The sequence below is a fragment of the Pelmatolapia mariae genome, linkage group LG14, assembly GCF_036321145.2.
Source record: "Pelmatolapia mariae isolate MD_Pm_ZW linkage group LG14, Pm_UMD_F_2, whole genome shotgun sequence".
Taxonomy (NCBI): domain Eukaryota; kingdom Metazoa; phylum Chordata; class Actinopteri; order Cichliformes; family Cichlidae; genus Pelmatolapia; species Pelmatolapia mariae.
The window spans coordinates 38392077-38403639 of NC_086239.1; the positions used below are offsets into that span (position 1 = coordinate 38392077).

Here is an 11563-nt window from a genome sequence, read left to right on the forward strand (position 1 = left end):
ATTTCATCTTTCACTTGCGAGATGAGCAGAGCCGCCACTAAAGGTTCAGGGGCTGCAGAAGAACCTCGGCAGGCTGAAGTTAAGCTTTGAAATGTGATGCAGTAAAAAATATTCCCGATCAGAAGAATGAGTGTAACATCACATGTGGTCACGTGCATGAACGAGGATAAAGCGTGCATGAAAACTCAGAGAAAAGGACACCTGTAGCATCAGCTGTGTCAGTTTATTCTTTCAAACATTCAGACTCAGTTTCATCAAACTTTCAGCCTAATAAAATTCATGTAGAGACAAGAGAACAGAAATCTTTAACACACGTAGCGCCGGAGAGTGCAACGGCAGCACGAGCTTTCCCTTCGTGTCTGCTCAGTGCCGGCGTTTTGGTCCCGTTACAGAGATGAAGATGATAACTGCGCATTGCGGGTTGAGTGAGAGGAAGGAGAAGGTGCGAGGTGTGAGAGGTGAGAACAGAAGCTGTGGAGAGGCTTCCCTCCATCGCCTCACGAATACATCGTCAGCTGAAGCCACTGTGAGGAAGAAAGAGACCGTCAGTGTTTACATGTGACCACAAGCAGTCCTCTGTCCTCCTCAGTTTTATAGTTTCAGTCCAATTGTCACCCCAGAAGCTGCCCGATGTTTTCCTACAGACTTCTGTGCGATTCAAGTTCATTTCCAACCAGGCCAGGCTGTATAAAAACGAACGATGTGGCCATTACTGCTCACTGAGCCTCGAGCTGAGCATTTCTGACTGAGTAACTGAGGGAGACTGTGCACTCAGAGGCCCGCAGTAAGGTACACCTTCAGACTTGTTGTCCATTCTGGACATCATCAGGCCAGAATTACGAAATCAAAAGGCTGCTTTGCTCAATAAGACTTGAAACTAGAGACTGAGACCATAACCCAATCAATGAAGTTGTTACTTTTTCTGGAAGAAGAAGAAATGTCGCCCCCTAGTGGATATTAGAAAGAATACAGGTTTAAGGCACTTTGGTATTTAGGGTTTTTTTCTGTGGTTCACAGTCAGTAAATCCTTCTCCACCGCATGTTTTTTTCTGCTCCATATCATTTCAAAAATATTAATCATGTTTTCTTTTCCTGCTTCAGACTTCTGTTTCCGTGCATTTCTAATCTTTGGCCTTTGACCTGACCCCCACCCATTTTGCTTCCCTGCCCCTTGATGAATTTGATTCACCCTCGTCTCCTGTGTTTGAATCTTTTCCCCTGTGAACTGTCACACACGTTCCTACTTTTACCACACTCGTCCATTCAGTGTTTAAACTTGAGAATCGAGAGAATTAGAAAACATTCTGAAGTGAACCAATCTGGGTTTTACCTCCTTGATGTCCAGATCGATGGTGCCGCTGTTGTCCTTATCCAGCGTCTTGAACGCTCCTGCAACACACACACACACACACACACACACACACACACACACACACACACACACACACACACACACAGACTGGTTGTGCATTTTAAATTGATAGAAAGATTTTTTCTCCTGTGCTTTTTGTTTCTCGGGTGGATGAGGAGGGAGGAGGAGTTTGGTGTGGGTTAGAGATGAACTAGGTGCTTCAGGCTGGTCCCTTGTTTCCAGGGGACTGCCACAGTGGACGGATCCACATGTTTTGGTATAGGGCTTTGGAGCGTGATGTCACGGGAGCGGGGCCACGCCCCCTCCCGCCATGACAGTAGGCCAAAGAAAGCACACGGAAGTGTCAGCTATGGTTCGTACGCCCAGACGCCACAGCAACACACTAACGTTGCTGTGTTGCAACGTGAGATCACACGATAAGGAAGGCAAGAAGCTGGAAAATTGGCTCTCTTTTCATCGTTTCCCCTCCTGGAGGCAACGGGAGGGATCTCATGTATCCGATATTACTAAACGAAGACGTCAGGCTTGGATTGCGGCGGTCAGACGAGCGGATATCGAGTTCTCTGCCATCCCCAATTTTTTGTTGGTTTGCTCGCGGCATTTTCTTTCCGGTGAGTTCTAAATAAATTCATATCTCTCTTAATATGCTTTTAGTGTTATTTTGAATGCGCTGAGGTCATAGATAATTAGATAAAACATCCTAATGTGTGATGCTGCAGAACCACGTCATGTTGACGGAGTAGCGTATTATTTGGCATTATTGCAGGCAAACCAGCATATGAAATATGAAACAGAAAAGAAAAGTATGTTTATTTTTTTTTATTCAAGATCTGTTGACATGTACTTAGCAAGTACATACACATGAAATGCAAACTATTTACATGGCAACGCACAGCTGGCAACCTCTGGCTGTATCTTGGTCATATGGTCAACGTACTCACAACGTGGAGGCTTAAAAACGGCCAAATCTTGTACCCAACCGTTTGTGAATTAGATGTGCGCCTCCAGGGATTTATAATTCCGAAAATGATTCGCCGTGTATGCGCTGACTCCACAGACAAGGTACGCGACCATATCGGGATAGGACAATGGTGGTAGGCCGTCTGGGTTTCTACTCCACTGCCTTTTTTCATACGGGTCCACATTACCGATGCACGCTATTTTTTCCATGTACCGTTTCTTGGCGTCTGGGCGCAGTCGGTTGCGATACAGCCCTTTGTCTTTTGCGCTGATTTTAAGCATGGTTCTGGCAGTCCTGCTTCCAACACAGTGTGTTTGTTTTGATTTGTGGCCTTCTGACATGGCGCCGTGATCCCACAATGCACTGTGGCGTGACGTCAACTCCAAAGCCCTATAGCACAGTTGTGAACTTTAACACAGCCCTCCTGTTTATCTGGGCTTGTGATTGGTCCACTAGCTACAATAGCTTTGACCCCCTGAGGCTGGGTTTGTCTCTCCTCTGAGAATAGACTCGTGCAGATGGATTCACCACACCCCAGGCAGCAACACACTGGAGATACACTAACAACTTCTATTATGCGTAAGGGAGAAGACAAAGAAATAGGGACAACACGTCATGTACAGCATGTACAGCCTTTCACCGGTGAGGAAAATTCAGAAAACACCTTAAACACATCATTATACAAACTAAGAAACTTTACGTATTCAGAAACGTAAAGCTGAAAATAAGACGGTCAGACAGCCGAGTGCACACATATCTGAAATCAGAGGGTGAAGAGAGACTCACTGCACATGGCGTCCAGTCGCACCAGGCAGCCAATGAAATTGTCAAAGTCCATGTCGCCGTTGTCATCACTATAGCGACGGATAATCATCTTGTAGAGCTGGTCATTCAGTGGGAAGCCTGCAAAACACACACACAGACACACACACACTTAGTATGAAACTTAGTATGAAACTACACACACTGAGACGTCTTTGGTTCCCACAAGTACAGTGAACATCCAGTTTTTGGTCCCAACAAATGTATGAACACACACACACACACACACACACACACACAGAGCAGCATTTCTTACCTGCAGCCTTGAAGGCACCAGGCAGCTCGCTAGCGCTGATCACACCTGAGTGATCGGCGTCATAGTTAACGTAGATGGCCTGAAAACAAGACACAACAAATAATAAACAACACAAACATAAAACCAGCGTGGAAACCGTCAGAGTCCGTCTGCACGGCTGCTCTCTGTGAACCGACCTGCCATCTCTTGATGTTATTCCAGAGGTACTTGAACTCATGGAAGCCCAGTTTTCCTGTGCTGTCACTCTGATGGGAGCCAGGTCAAAGGTCAAACTCAGCAACACAAGCAGAACTCACTGAGAACCTGACGGTTGATTTTCTGATCTGCTGCTACTAATTCTGCAACCACTGAGATTACTGTGTGTTCAGTCTGCACTATGTTTTGTGGAAGGATACATCCATCACAGCAACCATACTCCTGCAGGACTCAGCGCTGAAGCCGTCGGTCTTCAGCTTCCCATCTGAACGAGAGATCCACAACTTCAGTTCAGCTTAGTTAAAATACAAATTTACTGCAAACACACACAAAACACTGAAACTAGAAAATAACAATAAGAACAATTTAATGAGAGCTGCAGAAGGAAACCAGACTCACGTTTGCAGACCACTTTATTCAAGATGTTCATCAGTTCATTGGGGCTCACCTCCATGTCCTGGAGACACACACACACACACACACACACACACACACACACAGAGCGTATGAGTTCTCCACACAGGAAGTCCCCTGAAAACAGAGTGAGTCACAGCCTCACAGAATGACTCAAACCAAAGCCTTCGATCTTTTTAGAGCATCTGACTCACTGCAGTCACTGTTGCCAACAACACACAACCAAAACACAGAGAAGCAGCGCTAAAAGTCTCCGGACGCGGCTTCCTCAAAAACTCTTTTTTTTCTTCACGCGATGAAACCCTGTAGCTGTGAGCTGAGCTGCAAGGCCACGGGGTGAGCAGGATAGATTTATTTTCACATGCTGGCGATCGGCTCACAAACCTCGACTTCGAATCAAATGTTCATCCAGCAGTGAGCTGTGATGTTTCCCGAGCTTTCTCTGAAGCTCTAAACTCTTAGTCACGGCCACTTGAGTCACTTCAATCTCTTTTCCTTCTTCTTTTTACTTCATTTTTCCACTATTTACATAGAAATATAAAAAAGTACGAACAAACCACACGTGACAAATACTGTACTGAATAAGGAGCATTTTTGGCAGTTATGGCACTGAAAACTGTTCTGTGAGCCAAAGATAACGAGGTGGGCCCAGTATGTGTTACAGCAAGTATACTGGCCCTTATAAGGTGGCCCTGCAGACCTAACAAAGCTGCAGGTGTTCATCACATCTGGGCCCAACATTAAGCTTCATAACGGAAATCCTTTCTTCCTTTTCCTTTCTGGCTTTATTACAGCTGTGTCTGATGTCTTCCTTCTCTTCAGATAAAACCAGGCCTGTTCTCAACTTTCCCGCCTCTTTCATGCTTTGCAAACTCATCGACTGCATCAGCCCCGGTCACCTGATGGGCTCCCCTTAGGCACCCTAAACTAAACTGCTGCTGAATTTTTATTTATTTTTTTTTTTTTTTACCTTGTGAAAGGAAATTTCCAGAAAGTACTCCACCTTTCACAGCCTCCTGACTCCACCCACCTGAAGCAAATGGGAGGAGCATACTTTACTACAAGCTTCTGTCACAGCAGTTATTACTGCTGTTGGTTTAGCCGAGAACCGGCTGTGTTCTGGTCTAACTGGTGCACACGCCCATCAGATGAGTAGAAGAAACACACACACACACAGCATGACTGCGGCTCTGCCAGACAATGGCAGGAATGCAAAGAGGGAGTTCTCTGTGTAACACGCCCTGCAGCGAACTGCAGTTTCCACATGTTTGTCAGAGGATTCACTGAACGAGTTCACTGTTTATGTCTGTGACAGAACCGCACGCTGTAATTAAAAAGCAGGAAAAAAGCTGCTCCTTTATTCACCAAGCCTTCCACGGAGTGCGGCTCCATGTTTGATTTGGCTGAATTTTACACCGGTGGCATTTCCTGATCCAGTCCCAGAGGGACCCAGAGGGAGCTTTCACTTACAAGGCCACTCCACTGTAATTACAATATAATAAAGCAAAATTCTGATAACCAAAGAAAGCACATCTCAGAGTGGAAGTGTAGACTGTGCAGCAGGACCAGGAAGAAGCACATTAAAGACAATCTATAAAATCACTAGTGCACAATAACAACAGCTCTGGAGGTTTCTCTGCTCTCACTAACTTCATTTACAAACCTGCAAATCATATTTAAGGCTCTCTGACATGGATACGGTGAGGTCAGTGGCTGGAAACACACCAATACACACACATTCGCTTTGATAAAAAAGTAGGAAATACTCTTCACCTCATCACGTTGAAGTCAGTGGTGTTAAGGGTAATTTACAGTTTCCTCCAGCTCTCTTTATTTTTTCACAGTCATCTTTGATTCTTTGGTTTGGAAGTTTTGGTCTCCATAGATAATTTCCCCTTCAGGTACAGGGGCTGAATGTATTTAGAGTTCACCCATTTAAACTGTACTAAGGCTTAAAGTGTGCATTATTAGGGGCGTGGCCTCTGACAGGTGGATGGCGACACAGGCGGCTGTAGCTGCTAGTTGGAGTCCCTGACCTGCACTGTGTTTGTGCTGTTGGAGCATTTTTAATGACATCATCTGACCAATAACGATCATTCCTGGTTGGCTGTAATGGCGCGAGGACGTCTCAGTGCTGCACTGCGTGGCTTTGGGTGCAGCGATTTCAACCTGCAGCTGTAACATCCAAGCACATCTGCTCCTGGTTTACAGTCAGGGGCCCACATGACTCGGGGACTCACACACAACCAACCGCACAGAGTCGGCTTCCCCTTGTGTTCCTGAGACCTGACCAAATTGCGACTCTTTAAAGCTCCTCATTTCCAGCTCTGTGTTTTTATCTTTGGACTCTGTGACAGCAGATTTACACGACACACAATTGATTCCTGATATTGTAGTTTTCCTGCTTCTATACCGCATTCTCTAGTCAGCAATACAGATGGAAGCACTGTAAGTGCGTTTAGTATTTTCCTAGTGTAAATGCATGCACAGATAAAGCAAACCACACCCACCCATTTACACACATGCTTCTATTGTATACGACCTGCAGAGCACATAGAAAACATGTCTGTCCTTATTGTGAGGGATGATACTTGAGCGTACAGCCGCGCCCTGCTACAGGAGTTTCTCGTTTCACGGGTCAAAAACAGGCGGTTGAAGTTTACATGTGCAAACTGACAGTTAGTTCATTGCTGTGAAAACTCCAGAGCTGTTGAGCTGGTTCGAGCTCATTGCACACAGTTTTTATTTTTCTGTTAAAGGTCCGATATCCAGAAAAGGCCTTTCTACAATGTTATGAGATATTTATGAACAGAACAAGCTCTGAAAGTCCCACTTTTTCCCACACCCCTGTCAACAAGGCTGCTTCACAGCTTTACAAGCCAGTAAAAATACACAGGAGCTCTTCCTGGTTCACAGCAAGCAGCGCATCGTACTGTAGCATGCTGCTAGCACAGATGCTAAACATGCAGCTGTGCACAGTCGGCAGCAAAACTGATTTTTGCTGTAGGCTCTCTCTCTCTCTCAGTCAGTGTCTGTGTTTCACCTGAGCCGTCATACCTCACCACACCTGTCTGCCTGCTTTTCATACTCCAACCCTCATCCTGTCTATCCGGTCACCTGTCCATTTTCTCACCTTGACTACTTATACTTCACCCATCAGGGTTAATAGGTCTTCTATTAGGGGTCACCACAGCAGAGCATCTGCCTCCATCTCTACCGTCCTCCTCTGTCACGCCAACCCTCTGCAGGTCCTCCTTCACCGTTTTTACTAAAAATGCTCCAAACAGGCACCAGATCACAAACACGGAGTACACAAGTGTTACCCAGTCTATACACTTTCTACCCACCAGAACAAGCTGATTTAAGGGGCATGTGCTGCTGATCTTTGTGCAGACACCCCAGTGACTTTAAAAGTTTAGTCAAAGAGGCCACGCCCCCAATAATGCTTTAAGCCTGGTTTAAAGAGAAGAACATCAGGACACAGGCGGGAGAGCGTTCAGGATTCAAACGTGAATATCGTGCACTCACATCTCCAGCCAGCTGTTGGAAAACCCTCCGAAACTGTTTCTCCTCTTCGCTCTCATTGGCCCCAGCCAAATTCAGAGGTCTGCGGGGAGGAGGCTGCACACAGAGAAGAAGCTTCTGTTAGGTCACACACTCACACACATTCCTCCCTCCAACTGCGTTCAGACAGTTTGTGTGTTTGTTTGCACATAAAATCTTCCACTGAGAGGGCGTCGCTTCAGTCACACAGTTCAAGGTTCAAGCGATGCACATAAGCTCAGGGTTATCCATTGTGTGTCATCAGTTGTTAATAGGAACAAGACAAAAAATCTTTCTATTTCTGCTACATTAAATATTAAAACTTGTTCATTGACATTCAGGTGCTGCACACAACCCAGGCCCAGAAATTTGATCTGGGATCTATTTTTCCCATTTCTCATTGACGCAAATCTACCTGTGCTTTCATTAGAAATGTTGGAGGGCTGCATTAGGACAGACTTTACACAGAGTACTTACAGGGTCTGACGGCATGAACTGAGACGGGTCGATGTCGCTGTGGGGACGAAATCACAGGATCGGTTAGCCTAGCTTAGCATAAATACTCGGAGTAGAAACTGATAGAAAAAGTGTGCTCACGTCACAGATTTGATGACGCTCCCGATCACTCCTTTCAACAGAAACATTTTGGCGTCGATCTGAAAAATACCAAAGACTTTAATTGACACTAATACGTGAAATCTGCGGGAGGTTTTTCACCGTTTCTGGCTTTAAATGAACCAAACACTGATTTTGAGACAGAAACCACTGACTGAAGACCTGCGAACTCACTCAGAAGTTTAACGAACGTTTCATTAAAGCTGACAGAGTTAACTCAGTCACATTTTTATACTCTTTGATCAGTATGATGTCATAGATAATAACTATTATCATAATAATAATAATATGATAACTATATGATAATATAATATGATTATATACTTCTGATAATAGCCCATTTTCATATTAATAACATCATCATGGAGAAATAATCATATGAAGAGAAGAAACACTGATTCATTCAATTACATGCTTTAAATATTTTCAACTAACACATCAGGCTCCAAACTGCATTCAGAGGCAGGGCCGTGTCCAGAGAGGGGAGACAGGGTGGCACCACCCCTCCTGAAATATGAATATGAACTCAACATGAAACGCTGCTGGAGTACTGTCAGTCTTACAGTTACAACTCGATGAGACTATGAATAAGACCTGTGCTGGAATCTAACCAAGTACATGTACTCAAGCATTTTACTGATCTAATATTTTAGTGTACTTGTACTTCACTCAAGTATTTCTATGTTATTCTACTTTAAAGCTTTTGTAACTTCTTATTTTGCTGACTCTTGCAAAGACACAGTGCTTATTATTATACCTGAAGCTGGAGCAGTTCATAAGTAAATGTAGTTTATCCACTGAGCTCATTTTGGCTCTCAGAGATTATTAAAACAACAAAATCAACAATTATTATTCAAATTAAATGATTGTGTCTGGAATAGTTTTCAGGACATCCCGTTCCATTAAGCCCAGCATCCCTCCCACCGCTGGATTCGCTTTATTTAGCTTTCTCAGACGAATTAAAGTCACAGCTCATTAATCAAATATAAAAGACATTTTTCTTCTTTTTTTAAAGGGAATTCACAATTTTCCAGTCTGAGTAATCTGAACAAATTAACCGATAATCAAATATTAATGAATCAGTAATTCATGTAGTAACTTGTCAATGTACTAAACGATTATGCAGACTGAGTACGAGTACTTTAAGTGTATTTGGATGCTAAAACGGATTCATTCAAACAAGAGTATTAAACATATTAGTAACGCTCTCGCTCTCTCTCTCTCACACACACACACACACACACACACACACACACACACACACACACACACACACACACACACACTTGTCCATTTTGTGCCATGTTTTCTTAAATAAAGCGCAGGGTCAGCGGTGGGAGGAGGCTCCGTCGGTACTGAAGGCTCACAGCTCCTGTCTTATCTCACCCTCAGTAATCTTTACATGCCTCCGTGTTCTGACCGCGCTGGGTTGTTTTCTCCACTTTAACCTTGTTTTGTAAATTTCCACCGGGTGGGTGGGACAGCATGCAAAATTCTGCACTTTTACACAGCTGAGGCAAAGCCAGCACACAGGACACAGAGGAGCTTTATGGTACTTACAGAAGCTTCAGCTGAGGACAGACGGAGGCAGAGACGATCACGGACTGCGGGGAACACGGACACGCAGGAACTGCAGGGCGAGCCCACTGACAGCGTTCTTTTTCAATGCGTCATCAACCCCTCCCCAAACACACGCACATATGCACGGGCAGGCCGCCAGATCCTAGCGCCCTCTAGAGTTCAAATACGTGGTGCGTTCAGGGGCCCACAGGTCAGATGACTCATCACCAACAGAAGAGACCTTACCTCATATTAGCTGTTCTGATGAGTTTCAACGATCAGTTTGGAAGCGTGGATTCAGCCTGTCTGTAAACGCACGTCAGGCTGCTGGTGGAGTGATGGTGTGAGGGATATTATCCTGACACACTTTGGGTCCAACTGAGCATCGTTTAAGTCCACAGCTTACCTTAGTGTTGCTGTGGACATGGTCAGCCTTTCCTGCCCGGGACAGATGAACACGTTAATGTTTTTATATTCGACATGATGTGAAATAATGTGGGGGGTTTATTATCCTCTGATAACCTGGTATATGTTGTCTGCGTTTCTTTTGACTCACAGACTTCAGACCTGGAACTTTTCAGATTTCAGGAAAAGATAATGTTGGACAAGCTCACAGAAGGTGGGATATAAAAGGAAAATTCTAGCCACTGATCCATCAGCTGATTACTGCCAGAAATATTTCAGATATGTTCCATCTTTCCTGTTTCAGTGGGCGTGTCTGTTAAAGAGCTGGCTGACCTGTTTTACGTCTCCCACCTTTAAACGCCTCCTCTGACAGCTCCATCCTCTCTGTGGAGCTCAGTTTGAGTCTCAGCTTCGAGAACTGAAGATCACATCATTACTGATGTTACTACAGCTGACATCATGACAAAGACTTCCTCATAAACACATGTTTACAGAGACATTATTAAAGGCATCAGTATCATTATTTACTCTGAAGCAGAGAAGTGTGGATTGAAATAAACTGAATTATTCTACAGTTGTTTAGATGAATCCTCTGCTGTTTATGTATTTTATTAGGTTTTATGATTTGATTTATTTTTGTTCTTTTCATTTGACTTTAGTTATTAATTTTTAATGCATTTATAATTTAATTATTTTGTATTATTTTACTTTGTGTTTGTATTTTATAAATATTTATTTTATATTATTGTATTGTTGATAGTTGATTGCATTTGTTTTATTTTATCTAAGTTTTTGGTTTTTAAGGAGGAAGTTTAGCAGAAAATAGCATTTTATTTATTTGATTGTATTTTCTGATTAATTAATAAATTGATTATGTTTTATCACACTTATTTTCTTCATTTTTATGATTGTGCGTTTTAAAACTATGTCTGTATCCTTTGGCGGTGATAACATGAAGTGTAAACCTCGCATAAATGACTTCTTCATGCGGTACAACCGGATGTTTCTCGCTTCTCCAGAGCCGGTGCAGCTCCAGCCTGTTGTCACTGAGAGGCCTGGTTGCTATCAGTTACTGGTTGTTGTTGGTACTACTGTTCAGGGTGCAGCAGCACCGACAGCTAACGTGTCGTTAATTTGACACATTTTACTGCATCTATTTTTAGTTTCTTTGTATTGTTTTCTCTTAGCTTTCAGCTCCACCTTCTCACAACTTTTTCCACACCAAACTTTTTTTTTATAAACTTTATTTATCACATTTTAGACATACAATTAGGTAGAACAGGAATCACATAGAAGATGACATTGTGGTATTACAATGAGGAACAATGAGAGTGACAGGGACAGTGAAACAAAAGTGAGTACAAAAATAAAATAAATTAAGGGGAACATAAATAAACAAAAGTTTGAAAGAGCCAAAATC

The 11563-nt window shown here is 43.5% G+C and overlaps 1 protein-coding gene across 2 annotated transcripts; it reads right to left on the reverse strand.

Annotated features, from left to right (window-relative positions):
• Positions 1–204: 204 nt before the first annotated feature.
• On the reverse strand, positions 205–9870 carry LOC134641214 (calpain small subunit 1). Of its 2 annotated transcripts, XM_063493504.1 has the most exons (11): positions 9739–9870; positions 8161–8219; positions 8041–8077; positions 7549–7641; positions 4006–4063; positions 3807–3871; positions 3588–3656; positions 3412–3490; positions 3120–3236; positions 1331–1389; positions 205–524 (listed from the first exon to the last, which is right to left on the reverse strand). In XM_063493504.1, the coding sequence occupies exons 2-11, from the start codon at positions 8205–8207 to the stop codon at positions 498–500; spliced, it is 651 nt and encodes a 216-aa protein (XP_063349574.1). In that variant the 5' UTR covers positions 8208–8219; positions 9739–9870; the 3' UTR covers positions 205–497. The 2 variants fall into 2 exon arrangements, with proteins under 2 accessions (XP_063349574.1, XP_063349575.1); XM_063493505.1 differs by lacking the exons at positions 7549–7641; positions 8041–8077; positions 8161–8219; positions 9739–9870 and adding an exon at positions 7154–7426.
• Positions 9871–11563: the final 1693 nt, after the last annotated feature.

Bases quoted from the DNA above. Each gene is read 5' to 3' on its own strand.
- LOC134641214 (XM_063493504.1), bottom strand. From the start codon at position 8,207: ATGTTTCTGTTGAAAGGAGTGATCGGGAGCGTCATCAAATCTGTGAC. The intron at 8,078-8,160 runs GTGAGCACACTT...TCGTCCCCACAG, and splicing joins AGCGTCATCAAATCTGTGAC to CGACATCGACCCGTCTCAGT. The intron at 3,657-3,806 runs GTATCCTTCCAC...GGCTCCCATCAG, and splicing joins GTATGGTTGCTGTGATGGAT to AGTGACAGCACAGGAAAACT.